General features: G+C 35.6%; 1 protein-coding gene across 1 annotated transcript; it reads left to right on the top strand.

The window, feature by feature from the left end:
- Window positions 1-3,609: 3,609 nt before the first annotated feature.
- On the top strand, window positions 3,610-22,809 carry LOC149072934 (erythroferrone-like). The gene is made up of 7 exons (XM_089246321.1): window positions 3,610-4,178; window positions 14,463-14,603; window positions 15,545-15,647; window positions 15,773-16,023; window positions 17,058-17,263; window positions 18,191-18,266; window positions 22,221-22,809. The coding sequence occupies exons 1-7, from the start codon at window positions 4,041-4,043 to the stop codon at window positions 22,317-22,319; spliced, it is 1,014 nt and encodes a 337-aa protein (XP_089102447.1). The 5' UTR covers window positions 3,610-4,040; the 3' UTR covers window positions 22,320-22,809.
- The last annotated feature ends 264 nt before the right edge of the window (window positions 22,810-23,073 follow it).

Genomic DNA, 23,073 nt, shown 5'->3' with positions numbered 1-23,073 from the left:
TTCTAAAGGAATTTTTCTTTTTTCTCCCCAGAAAGCACAGGTAAACCTGTGCGTACGCATGGTGTTCTTTTCTTCATCAGGCTCTTGGGCTGCGAATACCTGCGGGGCACACATGCTGTGGACATTCAAAAGAAAAACGAATAAAAACCTGTGCGAAAAAAAGGCCTTTTTTTTGCAGGTGTCGAATAAAGAATAGGCGGAAGGAAAAGGATCAATAAACGTGGATGAATAGGGATTCCTTTTTAAGAAGAAGGGAAAAAAAGGCATGTGCCGTCTTTCACACAGCCCACGGTGATACTTTAGTACTTCGGTACTTATCCATACCCCATAAGCTTCTTTTGTCCTTCTGTACTAGGGCTGGTTTTGTTTCCAGTAGAAAAGGAATCTTCCTTCGGTGGACTTTGTTCAAAAAAAGATAGGCAACACCCTCGTTGAAATTGATAGGTGGCATGTACATCCCAGAGCTTTCTCTCCTCCTTGTGGTCGGCGGTCAGTCGGGACTACGAGGTTCTCGATAATTAAGGAAAGAAAAAAAACTATATATACTGTATACAGTACTGTAGTTTTATGCTGGTGATAATGGGCGGTATCGACTACGAGTCTTCAACGAGATAATGAGAAGGAATTGGTGCCAAATCTGTAGGGTAGACTATATTCTGCATTGCAGTTTCCTGTGAAAATACCCTGTAGAGAGCAATTTATTGTAGGAAATCGATGTGAAAGTCACTAGGGTGAAATCAGAAGATGATGATAGGAGGCACTCCGAATGATGATTGAAACATTTTGTTCTTGAATAAATAGCCAAAAGTATTCGAGGATACATAATATTAATGCAGTATTTCTCAAAGTGTACGTCGGGGTTCCTAGATCAGGGGCGTCGAGACGAGCTAGAGATATCTATTTGTGTGTCTATTTACGTTTCGAATGTTTTCTTATGAGTGAAAACATCTACTATACGGGAGTCGCTATGAATCATGAATGGGACGAAAGGAGTCGCTGGTGAAAAAGTCTGAGAACACCTGTATTAAAGGATAAATTACAGCAGCGGTTCTCAACCTTTTTTGACTCGCGGAGCCCTTTCTGGTCTATAATTTCTATGGCGGAGACCCATAGGCCTATTTTTTATTTATTCATCAAAGTTATTGATTTATTTATGTTATATAAAATATTTATAACTATTTTCTTTCTCCAAATTTACTGTTTTTTTTACTTTGCTCGAGTGATCGCGGAGCCCCTCAGAGCACCGTTTGAGAACCGCTGCATTAAAGTATTGTTTCTCAAAGTGTGCGTCGCAGCTCCCAGTTGCGTTGCCAACCTTTGTCGGAGAAGTCGCGGCAAGCTGGAGATATGGATTCACCTATTTATGCTTTGAAGTGGCTCTTTTGTAAGTGAAAATATCTAATAAACTATATTGGGGAGCCACAGATGAACCATGAATTTTACAGGGGAGCGGCGGGTGACATAAGTTTGAGAACCACTCCATTAAAGGATAGATAAGTCATACACCACAAAACTGCTTTCACTTATGAAATGAGTTACAAACATTTTCGGAAGGTAGTTTTATTGTGTTTTTACATATAATGTAGGTGCAACTTCTGTGTGTATATTCGAGATCAATCATTTTTCTAAATAATCTTCAAGCACCATTAGTGGTCACCCATGACCAAAATAAATGGTGGGGCTGACAGAGCTCCTGCCCTAGGGTCCGGGAGGATTCTGAATATTTTTTTTGTGTTTTTCACTGTGTAAATTCATCATAGAGAAGCCCGCATTCAGCACCTGACCATGAAGTGACGAGCACACGCACGGTATTGCGCATTCAAATGAATGTGTTTATCTTTTTCTTTCCAGCTAGCCCGATAGCAATCAAATTGGAATACAAACTGTTGGCTAAAATGTTACTGATAAATTAAAATGTCTTTGGCTGAATGCTGTGGAAGATTTTTCTAGTGGAAACGTCCCATAATTTTTAGGTCAATGTTTCTTAACCTTTTTTCGCCCATGGGGACCTCAAGATAATGAGATCTAATTAAAATTTTCGATAGTAAGCATGCTAATTGGTATTCAAGCGTTTCTAGCCAGATTGGGGCCTCAGAATATCCACTTTTTCGGGGACCGCAACTAGATGCTTGGTCACTCGGGGCAAGCACGCATTTCGACGTCCCCTTGTAACGTTGAAGGAGAGGTTTCAGAATGAAATTTGCACCCCCTCGGGTCCAGCGCCCGGGGCACGAGACCCGCTTGCTCCCCCCTAGTTGCGGACCTGCTCTTAAGACGGCCCTTACATGTCCACCCACCCCATTTAGACCATATTTTTTTCTCACCTCCGTTCTACTTGAAAGCGATGAGTCGAGCAAAGTGATGTTCGGGGGGGAATAAGCCCAAAATTTTCTGGACGCCCATTAGCTGGGAGCTTTTACTGGAAATATCAATCTACTGATTTACATACTTTGAAAAATCGTAGCATCACATCTCATTATCATGGGGGACAACTATCATCAGCCTCCAAGACATGCCCGTAATGGCCATTTCCCGGGTTAGAAAAGATGACCCTGCGTACGCGCCTCGTTCTATGAGAAATTCTGCTGGATTCTGAAGTAGTGACACATTTTCCCACAAATAAAGCTTCATTTTCCTTCACATCTGAATCTTTTTCAAAGCTCTTTGCGCCCCCCCCCTAATGTACCTGCCATAGCTCTCATACCACTTGATTTTTACCCGTGATCCCTACTTAGAATGCCCCTGTATGCAAGGGGCCATATTGCCCCAGGTTGCGAAACACTGATTTAGGTCAAGGGTGGCCAGAAAGATCGACAGACTAATTCCCGTTGAGGTCATTTTGAAAAATTATTAGAGAAATGTTCACACACAGATGCCATACCTCCATCATATCCAAAATGAGATTTCAAATATTAAAACAAACATCTTCATGAATACATTTTAATTAATTCCACAAGTACTAGCGTAACAGTATTTGAGAAATAGCCGTGTATAATAATACTAAGCTTAAATATAAATGATTATTTTGCTGATGATGATGATGTTGTTGCCAGTATAGAATTCTACGGCAGGGACGTCATCTCGAATTGCAATACTATGCGTAGTTTGTAATTTCATTCCTCTCTCCGTGTAAAAATTCAATATTTATTTATGGTGGTAAACTTATATTTCCACACAAAATGCAGGATGTGATAACTGACCTTATAAGGGGAGAATGTTGACATAAGGTTAAAAAAAAAAATAAAGGGGGCCTAGTGGTCCCTGACACATACACACAAAAATTATTTCGTGGTCACTTGAAGAACATCTGCAACTAGAAGGGAAAGGGGGGGGGGCGATTTCTAATCAAAAATCGCCACCTGGAGCGACGGCGAAGACCAGTATACACTGTATGACTGAGGATGGACAAAGTTACTCAGTTGGCGGGAAGTACGCGTACTCTGTGGTATGGTATAAGTATTCGTATTTCAGTAGGGGGAGTGTGAAAAACACGTGCAATCCGTATCTACGTTTGCCCTCATCTTTTAGGGACCTCTCTACCCCCCGGTTCCTTGGAAGTCGATCTTTTCTTTACCCCCACGGTCGGGATGAAATGCATCTTTTCGGGTTAATGGAAGAGGTATGTGTCCAAGTTTGTGGACACGCTATTGGCTAAGAAGAATCTTTTATTTCCTCGTAAACGTAGGAAGCAAAGAAGGGGGTGCGTTAGTATCGAGATCTTTTGTTTGTATATACGTGTTGAGAGAAGTACGAATTGTCCCCTTCGGACTCCTACAGCAGCCTTCTGTACTATACTATATAGGCAGCACCCCCTTCATCGGAGACGTTTCTGAAAATCCAATTCATTCCTATTGTGATCCCCCATCCATAAAGGGTGTGTTACGATCTTTCTCGTATTTATTATTTTGAACACCACGGCCAGAGTAAGAAGTTGGTTGAATTTGTGCCTCTCTTTTGCTACTAAGAACCACAGATATCATTAAGAAGGATTATATACATATTTATATATTATATATATTCTTGTGAGCAATAACCTGGTGATGCGAGTGTGCAATTTTGTGACTATGAAATTTTTGATTTTTATCACTATTGCGGTCATCTGTGTTCATGCAAGAAGATCCAACAATGAAAATTCGGATAAAGATTTATCTAGGGAACCTAAGATTCCTGAATCAAAAGTAAGATTTAAATTTTTTTGTCATAAATTTATGATACAGCATAACAATTGTTAAAAACTAGAAATTTCTGATAATGCTATTTATAATGATTGTTTAAAAATTTGTGTAGTTCTCTCTTCTGAATTATAGAAAATTTATTAAATTAGTTATAAAAGTTATTTTATAGAGTAAATATTTATCTCAGGTGAATTTCATCTAATAATAGTGATTAATTATTATTATTATCTGTGCAAAACATATATATATATTTTTTAAATTTGATTAGATTGTTGTTTGTACGTTTTAATCGGTCTATTGCAAGATGAGTATAAACCTCTTATAAACGGTTACTTTAATTGTAAAATTATTAATGTGGAGCTGTTATATTTCGAGTGTTAAAATGTTTTTATGGGTTTGGTTTCACCGGCAACGCATAGACCAGTGATTCCCAACTTTTGTGTTACGCTTACCCCTATAATTTAGCAATAATGTAAAGAACGAATGAAGTGATGGGAAAGTTATATACAGTCAACGCTCATTTTTACAAACCCGTACAAACATGAAAAATTACTTCGTAAAATTAAACCTTCGTATTGTTTGGGATCAGAAAATTAGTTCGCAAAAACGTGCGGTTCTTAAATTGGAGGTTCGTAAAATCGAGCGTCGACTGTAGTTATGACCAGTAACGTACTCAGGATTTTCTCAAGGGAGGTTTTAAGCTTTTCTTCCGAAAGGTAGAAGGGGTCGTTTGTACTGCAAAAATAACCCATAATCTCGGCTCAGAGTTTATGGTGTATTCCTCCCCTTGCTTCCACTTATGGTGTAAGCTCCTCTTTACGTACGCCTATGGTTATGACACGTTATGCAAGGGGATTTGTTTTCTTCCCATTTCTAGGAGTAGGCTTACACACAGCACTCACGCATTTTTTGAGGTACGCAAGTGTCCTACGCATTTTTCAGGGTACGCAAAAAAACTTCTATGCATTTTAAGGGGTATGCGTGATTCTTACAGATTTCTAATGATAGTTATATTTCTTTCTAGGATATTTTGTAAATTTTACAGGAGTACAACTAGCGACAAGCAAGCCTCCTTATGGCTTTTTAAGAGTCGTGAGAGCCTCCAATAATTTACTCTGAGTGAGGGGCCTCACATAGCGCGGAGCTCGGTGTGACAGTCGCACTCTCCTAAAGGTGGCTCTGCTAGCTAGAATCAGCGCGAAAACTAACGTCATATGTAATGCAATGTGTGATAACACCTTGGTTCATCGAAAGAAGTAAGCTGCTTGTGTTAAAACAGGGTGGTTTTGTTATTAGCTTTTGTTTCCATGTCTAAAGGCAAGAAAAATTCCAAGTGTATAGAAGTTAATCAGAGCTGGTGAGGGACTAAGTGAATTGTCTGTAAAAATGAACTTTTTCATAACTGTAAATAACGTTTGACACCACATATTAAGTCAGGCGTTTTCAAACTTTCAGACATGGCGGGCCACAATCAAACTTCTCACGAAGACCGCGGGTCACCTACCTGAGGTATTTAGAATTGTAGTAAAACCTCAATACAACGATACTCTGCGGACCAAGAAAAAATATCGTTGTAGAGCAGTGTTTCCGAAAGTGGGCAATATCGCCCCCGGTGGGCGATGGAATGGTCCGGGAAGGGCGACAGAAACTACGAGGATAACGTAGAGAATCCTATGGGTTCGCTTGAGTCGGGGGAGGCGATGAGAGAAAAATGTTTCTACAGAAGGGGGCAATGGAACAAAAAGTTTGGGAAACTATGTTGTAGACGGATTACCGTTATATCGAGAGAGGGCATTATCATCACGTGCCATCAAATTTATGCTGTAGGCATCTTTTTCAAATCGGCGTTGTTAGTACCATAAGAAAATGTGCTTTTATGCATTTATTCGCCATGAAAAATTGTCACTTTTTACCAAATCAATCTACTAATTACCAAATTAAATCTAATTACCAAAATAATAATTTACAATCCTTGTTCCTGTAAAGTTGTTTTTCGCATTGTAGTTTTGCATCTTGCACAGAAAGTAGTGATAGCAATAGCTTCCTTGGCGCTTTCGGTGATTCTGTGATGCAAATTACCGATTAGACGCCTTCACAAGAACGAAAATAAATCACGAAGTTAAAATAAAATTCAAAACGAATTTGAGCAAAATATAAATAAATATCGTTGTTTAGGGTTTTTTGAAAATCTCCTAAAAATATCGTTATAGAGGGATTTTGCGTAGTAAACGATATCGTTGTATCGAGAGGAGTTTGACATTGAAATATATGCAATTCCAAACAGGAATTGTGAAAAACATCGTTGTATCGAAGGATTTATCGTTATATCGAGTATCGATGCAGCGAGGTTTCACTGCACAAGATAAAATCCTTATTTATAGTATTTTAACTTAACAGAAGGGCCAATAGGGGCCCAAAATAATTGAAGACTTCATCTATTCTGAAATTGTACCTTTTATTAATTCTGAAATCATTTCTTTCGTCAGGAAAAATATCTGATTTTAATTGATTTTAATTTAATTAACCTCTTTTAATTGTTCTGAAATTACTTTAATTTACACTGCTTTTATATTGGGTTGCTGTATTTTGGTTATATTTGACATCCATATTTTTTATGGGCATCTTTTTCCAGCCACCTCTTGGGCAATTTGTCTGTTGTGGCCTTTGTATCAGTGCCGTCTTAAGAGCATCATGGGCCCCCGGGCCAAGTGATTTTTCTGAGGCCCTACCCGGAAAATTCTCAAAAATTTCAACCAGTTCTCATTTTTGTGAGGCCCCTCTTCTCATGAAGCCCCCGAGCCGTGCCCGGGTGGGCCCATGCGTTAAGATGGCACTGCTTTGTATTTGTATTTCATTATTTACTGTAATTATTTATTCCGGTAATTCTGTAACTTCAAAAAATATTTGTGTGGTTTCATTGTTTTTTAAATAGTTTTTTTCAATAGTTCTGGAATATATATATTATTTCTTTCACTAATTCCCCGAAAATATTTGTGTCAAAAATTGTTTCGTTCAGTAGTTTTAGAATTAGTCTCAAATTAATTAAAAACAATTTTACGAAATAATAAATTGAATAATTCCGAAAATATTTGTTTCAAAAATTATTTCTTTCAGCAATTTCGGAATTATTCTCCCATTAATTTTATGAAATTCAATTACAAAATATTAAATTCAATAAGTCAAAAATTATTTCTTTTATTAATTCCGAAATATTTCTTTTAATAATTCCGAAACTATTTATTTTATTAATTTCGAAATTATTTCTTTCAAAAATTCTGAAATTATATTTTAAGAAGGTATTTTTCAGAATTTCTGCGAATTCTATAGGTAGACATGCTTTTTTAGAGGCCGAATTTCCCCCCAAAATCTATTAGAGGCCTCGCGTGCTCGGTCTCTTGCTGGCCTACGGGTGTAATCAAATCATTTTTTTCTTGATCGTCTGTCTTCAATGTTTTTAGCCATTTTCTAAAAATTGTCGGCGGATCACGACAAAAAGCTTCGACGGGTAAATGTGGCCCGCGGGCCATACGTTGAAGACCCGTGTGTTAAGTGATAATTAGACTATTCTTCAAAAATGGAATCTTTCGTTAAGCATTGATTTCAAATGATTGAATGGTCCAACTTGCTTTCCAAATCTCTTTTGCAAAGTTTTCGTCATCCCCGGCTTTCACTTTTCACATCTCAAAAATGTCAAGATGCTATCGGGTTTATTTCCAAAAGTCTGTGTCCTTTTTGGAGTTCACACATTTTTCCTCGAATTTCTAGAAAATTACTGGGCACATCGTTCTGAAATTTCGGTCACGTAAACCTTGTACTCCAAATTTCCAGTGAATATTTAGTCACGGGTGCATTTAGTATCGACAAAAATTAACCGAGGCCGGGATTACAGTATAAAAGTTTTATAAAAGTCGTTTTATAAAACATGGAAAATTCAACCAATAAGCTTATCGGTTGCATTTGCTCGAATGTAACCTATGAGCTTTATTAGTTTGATTTTTTAAGTTTTATAAGAGGGATTTTATCAAACTTTTATAGTGTAATACCGGCCTAAGAAAAAAAGATTTATGATCAACCCTGTATCATAAAAAGCTGCAAAATAGCTTTTACAAAATATTGTACTAACTTTACATGCAATACTTGGGTGCATTTTTGTGAGAATAGCACGTATATTGACAATGATACAAATGTTTTCTATAACAATATTCCAATTTTCATCGCATGTTTTTTGCTTATTACATGCGGAGTTTTCAGCAAATTTTAATGATATTCGTAGAAAGTCTGGCACTATATACACAAGACACCCTGCCCAGGAATTTAGAATGTGAAAATTAGTTATTTAATTTGAAATAAATATTTGTGGTTAATGATTTTTAATCGCGCATGCGCAGAAAAAAATCTGTCTCGTTTTTTTCATAATTTGGTTGCCAGATACATAGTGCAACTTATATAAAAATTTCAGTTGAATATCGTGAAAATTCAGAAAGAAATACGCGATATCGTGAGCTGTAATTTAAGTTTCTGGCTGAGAGTACCTTGATGATGAGAGATTTTCCACAAACTGGTGTTTTGATTATTTTCTGTCATTTGATTATTTCTTCAGTTTCTTCATTTTGACGTTATACTCGTGTGTTATGTTTTACTCTCGTGGATATTTCTTATATAGCATCAGACACATGTCTTCGTTCATTCTCATAAAGCTATGGACTCATTTTTGAAGTAATCAAATAACAATAAAGTAATCAAAATACCAATTTGTGGAAAATCCATTATCATCCAGGTACTCTCAGCCAGTAACTTGAATTACAGCTCACGATATCGCATATATCTTTCTGAATTTTCACGTTATTCAACTAGAATTTTTATATAAGTTGCACACTATGCATCTGGCAATATGAAAAAATAAAATAGATATTTTCTGCGCACACATGCTCGATTAAAAATCATTTGTTAAAAATGCTCATATATTATTAAATAATTGTCACGTTTTAAATTCCTACACAAGGTATCTTATGTGTAGTGCCAATTTTTCTGTAAACTTCAGAAAAATTGGTTGAAAACTCCTCATATTATAAACAAAAAAACATGCGATGAAAATTGGAATTTCTATAGAAAACATTTATATCTTCCTGAATATACAGCTAGTCTCGCGAAAATGCACACAAGGACTATTTCACAAAGTTAGTACAGTGAAACCTGTATGAAACGGAACGTCAAGAGACTGAAAATAATATTCCGTTTTAGACAAATTTCCGTTTTATAAAGGTGCATTAATCATTGAACAGACTACGTATATTTTGATTCCGTTTAAGACAGGTTTCCGTTTCATACGTCAGGGCCGTAACTAGGATTTTTGTCATCCGGAGCAAACATGATTCAGCCGCCCGGGACAAACATTATTTTGCCGCCCCTACAACTTTAAAATTCGATAATTCTATAACGGTGTTCTTTGTTCCCACCTTAAACTGCCGTCCCACCTAAATTTTGCCGTCCGGGCAGTAGTCCCCCCGTTCTCCTCTAGTTCCGGCCCTGCATAGTGTCCGTCTTGGACAGGTTTCACTGTACAATATCTTGTGAAAGCTATAAGTCCTTTTGCAGCTTTTTATGACGCAGGGTTGATCAAAAACCTTTTTTTCTTATTTAATTTTTTGTCACCCCCCAAATGCATTCGTTACTACATTTTCACTGGAAATCGTGATCACAAGCATAGGGTTCACGTGACCGAAATTTTAGAACGATTTGCCCAGTATTTTTCTGGAAATTCGAGAAAAAAATGTCTTAAACTCCAAAATGGGCACAGACTTTTGGCAATATAGTATAGGAACCATGATTAAAAAATAACGCGTAGAAAAACGTCGAAAGCAATTATCTACGACGTTGAATTATTTAATCGGCTTCAAGCAATTAAAACAATTTACAAAAAATTGGGCAATTAGAAAATGATGTAGTTATTTTTGAAGTAATCAAATTATTCAATTTTCACTTATTATTGATAATAATAAAATGCGGATTCATTTGCACTCACTCCACCTCCAGTCTAAGGAAGGACTCCATTACGGACAAATTACCCCTAATTTTGCATTTACCCCTTCAACTATTAACTTCAATAAATGCCAGTCCGTCCGGCCGGAAAACTATCTTTTTGTGCTTCATTGTCTTGCCATGAAGGGACATATTCAAAAACCATAAATAAACTTATTTTTTGTTCCAAGATGTCTATTGGCCTAAGGTAATCACATGGTTTTTAGAAAAATTTGATGTTGTGAAGGCGAGCTTCAAAAACAAAACAGTACCCTGGTATTTGAAAACTTCAAAAGGTTTTTGTCAAAGATAGAAAATAAGAATTTCAATTAAAGAGTCACATGGGGAAAAGTTAAAATATACATTAAAAATACTAATAAACCATTGATTTACTAGAAATTGTTTTCGCATATTTTTGATTAAATATGCTATCCTATGTTGGTATAAAATTTTACATATCTTTGATACTTAATTTTTTTAAAGTTTTCAAAAAAATACATTAAAAACAGCCTGTGCACATGATGAAATGCATGACATTAATGTAACAATACAATATTAAAATTAAAATGAAGAAAACGGTTCATTTTATAAAATGAACTAAAAGATTGAAATTGCATTGACTCATTCTTATTTAAAATTTAATTTAAAATTTAAATTTACAAAAATTTCAATTTTTTTTTTTTATAAATCAAATATTTATGGATCTGAAATCTTTTAGTTCATTTTATGAACTGAACCGTTTTCTTCATTTTAATTTCGATATTGTATGGTTACATTGATGTCATGTCATTTTATCATGCGCGCAAGCTGTTTTTAGTGGGTTTTTTTTTGAAAATTTTTAAAAAATTAAGTATTAGAGATATGTAAAATTTTATACCAGAATAGGATAGCATATTTAATCAAAAATATGTGAAATAATTTCTAATAAATCAATGGTTAAATAGTATTTTTAATGATATATTTTATCTTTCCCCCATGTTAAGAGGTATGTGACTCGTTAAAAAGAGAAGAAAAATAAATGTTGAATTCAATTAATTCCAGACCCACCCTTAGAGGCGTGGTCACATCGGGCCCCGCATTTGCGCCATTGATAATTTCTTTTATAAATTTTCCATTTTTATATGGAAAGAAATGATTCTGGAATTCTGCATTTTTATATGGAAAGAAATGATTCTGGAATTCTGCATTTTTATATGGAAAGAAATGCTTCTGGAATTCTTCATTTTCACCTAGAAAAAATTAATTCTGTATTCTACATTTTCATTTAATTCTGAATTTCCACCAATTTGGAATTGCTTCTTTGATAAATTCGGAATTTTCATTAATTCTGGAATTCTGAACTTTCACCAGTTAAGGAATTCCGAATTTTCGTACTTTTTTGGGATTTTGAATTTTCTCCGATTCTGAAATTATTTCATTCATTTATTTTGAATTATCATGAATTCTAAAATTATTTCATTCATTTATTTTGAATTATCATGAATTCTAAAATTATTTCATTCATTTATTTTGAATTATCATGAATTCTAAAATTATTTCATTCATTTATTTTGAATTTTAATCAATTCAGAAATTGTGTTTCATTCATTTATTTTGAATTTTAATCAATTCAGAAATTGTGTTTCATTCATTTATTTTGAATTTTAATCAATTCAGAAATTGTGTTTCATTCATTTATTTTGAATTTTAATCAATTCAGAAATTGTGTTTCATTCATTTATTTTGAATCTTCAAGTCTCAAATTACTTCATTCTCCGAATTTTTTCATAAATTCTGGAATTATCACTGCCAATTATATTTCTTAATTTCGATTCATCGGTTCTGAATTTTCATCAGTTCTCTGACAATTTCTTTCATCAGGTCTAAATTTTAATTGGTTTTCGAATTATTTCTTTTTCCATTGCTTACTCTGGAATATGATCGTGTTATGCAAGTCTGGCCCCATGACTGGTAAGGGCGGCCCTGATTGATTCATTTAAAACATCGCGTCTCAACTTATGGTCCGCACCAGGCAGTAACTAGAGAGGGCGGCAAAATTTAGGGGCCGACAGTTTTAAATGGGAACGAAGAAAACCATTACAAAATTATCAAATTTTAAAGTTTTGGGACGGCATAATAATGTTTGCCCCGGGTGGCTGAATCATGTTTGCCCCGGACAGCAAAAATCTTAGTTACGGCCCTGGTCCGCACGTAGACTCGATAAAATTAGTTACCCGTTGTAACTGATATTAGTAATATCCACATGGGTTCAAATAAGATTATACCTTCATACTTAGCTTCACCATACATAATCGAAGAGAATGCAAGAAATTGCGATCTTAAATACAGGATATCACGAAATTTAGCCAGAAATTGAAATTCGTTGCTTTAAATGTCATTTCCTATAAACTGTTAAAATTGCCGCCTCCAATTTAAGGAAATAAAGAGCTGCTACAAAAATCACAGTGAACAAAAATGCATTTCACGGAAACAATATTCAAATGATCAACCATATTTGACCATCATGACCATATTTCATTGATAAAAATAAAATTCGGTAAACGGGATCTTAAATAATGATCCTTAAAATACGGGACGTTGCCAACTGTCATCAAAAACACTGTCAGAAGTAGGCACAGTCACCCCAATCGCAATTAAAATTCCGGAAAAAATTGAGGACAAAAACGTTAAATCTGGCAAATATGTGAAATAAATATTTATAATTTTCCCACATATAATTGCCGCAATATAATTTATTGCCACATATAATTGCCGCAATATAATTTATATCATGAAAACACTGTGCATATATATTCTCGGCTTTAGTATTAAAAATTCAAATAAGAGTATCGTTGAAAAAACGGGACAACTGTGTAAAAATAATCGGAACGGAAATTACCGGGAAGTCCCGTGATACGGGACACAAGTGGCCCGTCTAATTGTTTCAGACATTTTACTGGTCCTTGATTTCAGAAAGTTTGAGAAAACACTTATTTAAAAGGATTAAAATCTTCCTCTTAAATTGGTAACATGTGGTGTTGTGATTGGCTGAACAATTCTGACCTTATTATTATACTAAAATTGAAGCATCGTTTCAATGTCAGCAATAATAATCTCGTAACGCAGCGTTGCTCAAAGTGTTCGTCGCGGTAAGCTGGAGATATTGATTAGTGTGCCTATTTGTGCCTTGAAGTGGCTCTTTTGTAAGTGTGTGTGAACTTACTGTATCTACTGAACTATTCTAGGGACCCGTTGTCCGAACCATGAATTTGGCAAGGGAGCAGCGGATGACAAAAGTTTGAGAATCACTGCCGTAACGCTTACGAGTTATGCTTGAATTTAAGAATCATGCATTTTCACAGAAAATTATAAGAATTTGCGTAAGTCGAGGTATTGTTGCGTTACGGTAAATGTGATAAATCGGTTATTGTACATAATAGCCGGTCATTATGCATACTTACCAATCGTCTTGGTAAGTTTGATAAGCATAATACTTGGCATAATAAAGCTTGGCGAATAAGCATAATACCCAAGCGTCGTTGGTAAATTTGAAAAGTACTAAAACAATTACCACTTTTACCGGAGATTAATCAATCATATATATTGCTGTCCCGCCCCTAGAGGCATACAGCGGGTTTACCGGAGATTATGCATAATAACCAGGGGTCTTTGGTGAATTTGATAAATAGGAAAAAAAGAAATCCAAATGAATCTAATATGTATGATGAATATAGGCGGAGCCCGGTACAATGATAACAAATTTTACAAAAGTACCCTGATACAGTGATAACAAATTTTACGATCGCACTCCGATGTAATGATACAATACATGTATGAATCATCATGTATAGTGTATCATATGGTACGATTTATCATGTACACCAACGACACAAAGCTAGGGTATTATGCATAATCGCCGGTAAAGTGATCATTTTTTTTTTACAACTTATTAAATTTATCAGCGTCACTTATGGGTAATATGCATAATCGCGGGTAAAAGTGATAAATTTACGGAAATTTATCAAACTTACTAAAATTCTCGGAGATTATACATAATAACAGATTGTTCTATATAATAACCGCATTTATCACATTTACCGTAACAGTTATACTCCATATAAAACAGCGCTATGATTATTGGGTATTGAATTTTCACTTTTTTTGGTTTCACTTCTATTTGGCGAAGGTAAATGTTTCTGAACTTACTTGGGACTTTTTTGTGTTACATAATGAAACAAATTGATGAGAAATGAAAACAAACAATAAAACTATTATACGTTTTCTAAATAGCGACTTCCCGTACTCAGTGGTAAGCTGAGTCCGAGGCACAGCTGGAAAAACTTTCTGCGACTGTCCGAAATGAACGAAAGGCGTGATAAAAAAAGAAGGAGGATCGCTAATCAACTCAGAAGTGGCGGACCGATTTATGCAGTAAGTACAGTCTGTTTCATAAGTTCAAAATATGCAAATATGCACTTTAAAATGCCAAAATATGCACTTGAAAATGCCAAAATATGCATTAAAACCCTCAAAATGTGTATGAAAACCCTAAAATATACACTTAAAAATGCCAAAATATGCACTTTAAAATGCCAAAATATACACTTAAAAATACCAAAATATGCATTAAAAACCCCAAAATGTGTATAAAAACCCTATAATATGCACTGAAACATCCCGAAAAAGTTAAAAATTCTGAAATATGTATCAAAAATGAGAAAATATACTACATCAAACAAATCGCCATGCAAAAAAGCAGATGTGTTTTTAAAATGCATATATTTTATATTTCCTTGTATATATTCATTACAAAAAAATATCCCCACATATGTATACAGGGTGTCCTGTAAGTGCTAATGCGATCTTTATCTCATCAACCGACCGTCGTAGAGGTATAGTTTGAATTTAAAAAATGCTCAAAAATTAACCGCGATTAAATTTAAATTATTAAATTATTATATTAAATTTAAAAATTAAATTTGCGATGGCACCTAAACTTTTGAAACGCTTGTTTTCATACTTTGGAACACCCTGTATATATTTATTTACATTTTCGAAATTTGATACTGTGTATATGTGTATATATAGCCTTTGTGTGTGTGTGCGTGCGTGTGTGTGTGTGTGTAAATAAAATCTCAAGAGATTGTTTTGTTGCGTCATCTACTTTTCTGTTTATTGCTATTTACTTACTGTAACTAAACTTTTAAAACACACACACACACTCGTATTAATCATTATTTTCATTATCAGGCTGTCTTCCGTATGGGAGGTGGACCAACTAATATGCGGTGGTTGAATTGAGAGAAAACTCATTGTAGGTTACTGTATATATTGCTATATTTCAGCTACAATTTTCTTTTATTATCTTTCAGCGTGGCCCGATTGGTCCTCCCGGTCCACGAGGACCAAGAGGACACAGAGGTCCAGCTGTAAACGTGAGTGAAGTACTGTCCGAATTTCGAACATTGATAAAAGGTAATATTCAAGGATCAGTTATTGTGAAATAGTCTGATGAAAAAAAAACAACTTTAATATGTTATGTCATTATTTTATATATATATATATATGAAATAATTTTTTTTCTCTCATTTCATTCACAGACATTGTTGCAAGTAGATTTCAAATTTCACAAGATCCTATGTGTACAGAATACTGCATAGTCCCCTTAGATAACGGTAAAAAAACGTCTTCCGAGAGAGTGGAATCTCCAGATGCACAAAAAACCCTCACAGGGTCAATTGATATATTCGATACCAATGTTCCCAGAATTTCGTCTGCATTTTTATATGAATTGGCCGAAGAGATAGAAGTCCCAAGAAAGACGGTGATTGAAATCAAGAATTTTTTCAGAGTAAGTATATTTGAAAGCAAAAACGCCGATGTTGTTTATCTTCATTTCCTGAAGGTATTCGATCTTGTCAAATATGATAAACTTTTGAAGCGTTTACATGAGATTGGATTAGGGGCAACTTGCTGAATTGGATATAATCGTGGTTTACAGATAGGGCACATATTATGGTGAACGGGGAATTTTCTGATTGGACGGCAGGGCCGTCTTAAGAGCACCATGGAGCCTCCAGGTGATTCTTCAGAGGCCCTACCAGCCAAATTTACATGCATACTTCTCAAAAATTTCAACCCTATCTCATTTTTGTAAGGCTCCTCTTCTCTCGAAACCCCCGGGCCGTGCCCGGGTAGACCCATGCGTTAAGACGGCACTATTGGTGTGAAGAGGGGAGTTCCTCAAGGAAGTGTCCTCGGGCCCATACTTTTTTCACTTTTTATCGATAAATATCGATCACTTTTAACATGCGTGTAATGGATGACTGCTGTCGTATCCTGAAAAAAATCTGGAACAAGACTGTAAGCATTGTTGGGAGAATGCAAACTGGTGATAGCAATATTTTCGTCTGAGAAGTGCTGTTGTGGCATTGTCTGGGTTCACCGATACTTGTGAAAGTCACTTTCAGCCGTTATGATTATGAACTTATCCTTGCAAATAATGTACATCAAAAAAAATTATTGTCGTTCCTGAGGAGCATGGGATTTTCAAAAACGATAATATGACGCACCGTGTGACTCTGAAATATCTGAAAATTGAATTTGTGCATTATCAAGAGACCTCAAAGTACTTCCGCGATGCATTTTCCAGCAGCTGGAAATGGATTGCAGTATGCATGGCTCTAGAAGATAAATGTAGCAACCTTCCAGCATCTTATTTTGTTACTTGCAGACAACCTTCCTGCTGCTAAGCCATTCAAAACCGTTTTTCTGGATTCGAGCTGGGGGTTATATTAGTGATACTCAATAATATAGATAGTATAACCTCGCATCGTCGCATTCTTAAATTGTTCAAAAACAAATTCAATGTAATTCTTTTTATAGCCTTTCACTGCTGGCAGCTATGAGAGGGACAATGACTTGTCCGATCCGATTTTGGGAAGGTTTGTTGCTCCTCGTACAGCATTCTACACGTTCATGGTTCGAATGCAACTGGAGCTCCCATATCCTGAAGCTGGTACAACGTCGAGCGTTGGTGACGAAATGTTCTCTATAATGCTCTGTATCGAGGGCAAGTGCCAGGAAAATGTGTAAGTATTCAAATAAAAACCATGTACATAAATGCTGACATGTGGGACTCTCTCTCTCTCTCTCTCTCTGCCCCCTTAAATAAAACTCTACATCAAATAATTTTTAAATTAAAAAAACAACAACACGTAATACGTATTGTAACTACGGATTATAACGTTATGCTTGGCTAAAGTTGTTAAAGGGAATTTTGACGATGAATAACCACTATTACGTTTGCTAACGTTTTGACGCGTTTGGCGAATAAACACTCATTATTTGGCAAATTTTAATTCCTATTTACCCGCCACATAATTTGGCTCTCTGAAGATTGGCAGCGGCAAGCTTGGCTTTTAGGCAACTGTCCAAAGCTGTATTAAGAAGCTGTCTTTAATACGCTTTGCAACAGTCAGAGAACTTCTTAGCCATTTATAGAAATACCAGCAGATGTTTGGTGAACGCAGTTATGTTCAGGTGACTGGATCGTTCTCTTCACTTTAGAATTTAGATTCAGCTTGAAAATTCGATAACGTTTTGAAAGTCATCAATTCATCAAGAGAGAAACAAATATTTTATCACGCATGAAATAGAAGGGCACCATGATTTATATTCGTGTATGATTTATAATGATTTTATTGAAAATCAGGAGCACTTTCACTTCTTGTTTGCTATTTGCATCTACATATGCACCAATTTTGTGTCTTATGTACCTTATTTCGAATTTGCATTTTTTTCTTTAATTTCTAACACATTTGTAAGTATTTGATCATAAGCTGTCAACTGATATATCATAGTTTCGATGGTTTTCTAATTCATATAGAAATTCAGGAGTGCTCTCAGTTACCCTAACACATAATTTCATTACATTTATGATGCCATAGTATGTACTCACATATAATCTAACTCAACATTTGAGTAATTTTGTAATAATGCATGGATCTCAATTACAGGAACTTGGAAACTATTTCCGGTGCTGGCCCCTGGCACAAAAAAACTGTTACCGTTAATGGCCTATTGCATATTGAAGTAAGATTTTAAATTTTTCATTTCCTAAAATTCTTAAGTAAAAATTTATCGAAAACGTCCATATTAATTTCCTCTTTATTAAACTATCAAAAGCATGTTGCCTTTCGTGCAATCAACTACAAGGACAGGCGTACATCACCGCGTCTTTTCACATAAACGGATCTTTATGTGTGCCTAAAACTTTTAAGATATGTCTAAGGTGCAACATGAATTTAGGAAAAGAAAATCGTGTGTCACCTTTGCTGTTTCTACGATCATGTATATACGGCTTTCGATAAAGGGTAGTTCGGTAGAAATTATTTACCTCGATGTTCGAAAAGCTTTCGATTGTGTTTTGCTTGAGTAGGAGCCAAACTATTGACTTGGTTGGAATCTTGGTTGAAGAGATGGTTGAAACGTGTAATAACAAATGAAGAGTCTTCTCGTTGTACAGATTTCGTTAGTAGAGTAAATCAGGAAGTGTGTTAAACCAGTTCGTTTTACATTATTTACCGATAATTTGGGAGTCAAAATAAGTGGAATCTTTAACCCTTTAAGCGATAAGGAGAAATCAAAAAGGTTTTGGTGTTTTTCTTCATTCTCATGAATTTTAATTAGCGCGGTTTTTTTTTTGTCAAACTCTGCGGTGTTTTATTCATTTTTCTAGATTGTGCGTTTAATTATTATCTTTAGTTTGATTTTGTCATCGGATTTTTAGAAAGACTCCCATTGTTAGATTTGCGAGATAAGTGTTTTTTTATTGCTCTCAACTTTTTAATTTTCTTTGTGTATTTTCGATCGATAAACTTTTTTCCCCGCTATAGTTTCATTTTCATTATTCTTTCGCCAGGTTTGTGAGCGTTGTTTCCTTGTCGATAATTAATTTCTTTGCCCACGTACTGAAGAGAATATTTGGTTCTTTGTTTCCCCCCCTTTTGGTGTTTTCCCACTTCTTTGATATAATTTCGTGGGTTTTTGGGCGTTAGTGTTGGCAAACAGTGTATATTCACAGAATCCTCAGTAATTTTTGTTTTTTTCATTCGGGTCTTATTGTTTCAATGTAAGTGAAAAGATAGTTAGCCAATACTAATAAGTATAAATTGTAGTTTGTATCTTAATACTTTTTAGAGGTGTGTTCTATTATTTATATATATATAATTCTTCGTCATTCAGTGTTGAGAATTTTATTTTACTTAATTTTTTCGTAAAATTTTCTACGTATATTTTGCATTGTAATGTATTTTACGTTATTTTAATTTCCTATTAACGTTTCACATTCTCCTATTTTTTATGTGTTATTATATAGTTTTATGCAATATTATTAGTATGCCTCGACCTCGATTAGTGTTGTATAGAGCTTGAGACGGGAGGTTCCCCTGGTCTAGGGGGATAGTAGCTGATAGTTTCAACTGTACGGGATGTATGGATACGGTAAGGTTGGAACTCGAGGTCGAAACGTTACGGGAGAGAGTTAGGGTTTTCGAGGGCAAGGTTATAACTATAACGATTTAGAGCGTGAATGGGTGGTTGTGGATGAGGTAGAGGGGGATAGTGATAGGTGTTTAATCATCGGCGATTCTATCGTTAGGGAACTGGGGAACAGAGTAGGGATTTTCGGAGTTTCGATCGCTGTTGTCTTCCTGGGAGGAAGACGTTGGAGACGTTTTTCATCGTCGAAAGTTTCCTGGACGGGTAATCCTGTGGGTGCGAACGAATCCGGTATGAGCGAATATTAGTGAGTCTCTGTCAGAGTACCGGGACTTACTAATATCCGTTCGGGAGGGGGGTCGTTCAGATGTGGCAGCGATTCCAGTGCTGCCAAGGGGTAGTAGGGGGTATAGGCGTAGGATCCACCAATTCAATTCAGGCCTAAGGGGCATTTGCTCCTCACGTGGGGTCACGTTCTTGGAGCTTCATGTATTTACCGATAGGTGGCTTTGTTGGGATGGGATTCATCTGAATAGGAGGGAAGTGTCTGGAAGGTGTACGATAGGCTTAGGTCAGGTTTTTTACTTCTACACTACGTAGAGGAGAATGCGGGTTAGTTATTGTTAATAATAACAATATAGACGGTGAATTACGAACCTCTGACATGGATGGCTTCTCGATTGACACTAAATCGCAGGGCAAATTGAAGTGTGTTCTAATAAATGCCAGGAGCTTGGGTGGTAAGAAAGATTTTTTAAAAGCTATTATAGCTGTGGAGGGCCTGGATCTTATAGCCTTTACTGAATCTCGGGCAAAAGATTGGGATGAATCTTTTTTACACATCTCATGATACGATGCTTTTTTAAGAAATAGATGGAATGGGAAAGAGAATAGAGTATTGATATACGTGAAATCATGTTTGAAGCCTAGAGAGTGTAATGTGCAGAAAAGTGATATTGAAACGATATGGGTTGAGCTGGAAAACAAAAGGCCTCATAAACTTATTGTAGGGGTTTGTTAAACTCCACCGAATAGGGATCTAAACTACATCGCTAAATTTCATGATGGCATTTCCTACATGTGTCTGGTTGGACAGGCGTCACAAGTGGAGTTCCTCAAGGAAGTGCCCTTGGCCCCATACTTTTTTTACTTTTTATTGATAAAATCGATCAGGGTATCGATTGGATTGCTAGCAAATTCACAGATGACGTGAAGCTAACGGGGGTAGTCGGGAATCAAAGCGATAGGAAATTGCTCCAGACCAACTTAAACAGGATTGGAGCATGGACAAATGAATGGAGCATGACGTTTAGCATTGACAAGTGTATGGTCGCTCATTTTGGTTCGAACAACCCACGTTTCTCTTACGAGTTTAGTGATGGCACTATTCCGGATGCAACTAGCGTTACCGATTTGGGAATTCTCATTGATGAGCGTAGGTCTTCTGGACATTGTTGAACGGTGGTTACAAAGTGAATAGAATACTCGGTTTCATTTTCAAAAAGATCTCTTCGCGTTCTCCTGAAGTCATTCTTCCGCTTTTCCGAGGCTTAGTTCCTCCTGGAGCGGAGTATGCTGTAAGGTTTTGGAGACCATACCTACAGAGGGAAATAGACTTGGTTGAAGGGGTGCAAGAAGAGATACGCGTGTCCTTGAAGAAGAGACTTCATTTTTCGAATATGTTTACATTGTATGAACGCAGGTGTCGGGGAGATATGATCGAAGTGTTCAAAATTTTCAATGGGATGGATAGGATGGGCCATGAATTATTAGTACGCCGTTAATCAACTGCTTTTACAAGGGGACACCTGTATTAATTGGTAAGGGACAATTCTAGGTTATGGTGTCGCAGAGAATTTTTCTCTACTAGGGTGGTTAATAAATGGAATAGCTTACCCCCGGGGGTAGTAAATTCTAACACAATTGACACTTGTAAAAAGAAATACGATAAACATAGTGGAGTAAATCGAGAAGCTATCCATACGTAGAATAAGACAACCATAAATATATTTTATGGACATTGTATAACATTTTATCATGTATATATATTGTTTTTGATTTTTATAATTGCATTTTTAATTGGGTTGCTGCATTTTAGAAATATATATCATCCATATTTGTTATGGACATTTTTTTCCTGAGCCACCTCGTTGGACATTTTGGATGTTGTGTCCTTGTATTTGTATTAACCCACTTAGTAGAAATCAGTAAACCTCATTGAAAATGCCGTATTTCTTTTAATTAAGTAGGTTTTCTTACAATTTTCAGCAGGTGCAAACTAAAGGAAAAAGGAAAAGTTTTGCATTGAGAAATTAGCTTTACAAAATAACTGGGTGTGTCAATGCTAAAACAAGAGATATCTAAGGAGGCGAGATATCTCGTCAGTGCCGCTTAAAGGCTTAATGCATAATAATTTTGTTGACGAAGATAGTGACGAAGCGATGGCAATTAAGATGGGGGTTGCGTTTTTATAGTCATTTGGCCTGTTGTGACTGTTGTATATTGTATTGTATGTTTAAAAATATTCTTTTTAATGTATATTTTCAGAAAAATCAATACGTTTCTGTGTTTATCGATAACTATTCAAGATCATCGCTGAGAATTTATGATGGGTCCTTATTCAGTGGATATTTGACTGGAGTTTAATGGTACATCAGAAGAAAAAAAAATGTATGGGCAGGTTGTGTGAAGTCCGAATCGAACACATACGATAAACAATGTATATAATAACGGAAAATGTTCTTTTTCATCAGGCATGTTTTAGTTGTGTTGAAAACTTCATGGCGTTACCAGATCAAACTATCCATTTGGTACTTCTGGCAAACTCGGATCGTCAAATGGGTAATTTATTCAGTATTTTCAGCGAAAAAATTGTAGTCTCCCTACTAAAAATAGTAAGGAAATGGCGTCATAAAATTTCAATGTGACTATTCTTTACAATAGATAAATGTATACTAGAAAATCTGCGAATGTGTCGATTCTGACCACCTCATGTGTTTCGTATTATTTTAAAACGATTTTAGCGCATTTATTTTATACTTCGGATTCGATTTGTATGTTTTCCATGTATGTTTCTTTTTTTACAAAACTGTTGTATTAATCTTGTTTTCAATAAAAAGATATGACTTATTATCAACACACGTGTTATGTTATTTTTATGGGAAATATTCGAAACACAAAAATTAAAAATAAACCAAAGGAAGTAAAAATGGTCTTAACTTGATAGATGCAAAACTGTGTTAGCTAAGTATAACACAGATTTTATTAGTCTTATTATATTCATCATTTTTTTCTAGCACTGTCGTGTACGAAATAAGTAAAGAAATACATAGTGCATCGAGTATACATCATTACACAAAATTTTAACGAATACGATATCGGAACAATGAATGCTAGATTT

The sequence above is a fragment of the Pholcus phalangioides genome, unplaced genomic scaffold, assembly GCF_987345545.1.
Source record: "Pholcus phalangioides strain wild (caught in Gottingen) unplaced genomic scaffold, Ppha-v1.0 ptg000017l_1, whole genome shotgun sequence".
Lineage (NCBI taxonomy): Eukaryota > Metazoa > Arthropoda > Arachnida > Araneae > Pholcidae > Pholcus > Pholcus phalangioides.
This window is presented reverse-complemented; position numbering and strand designations above follow the sequence as displayed.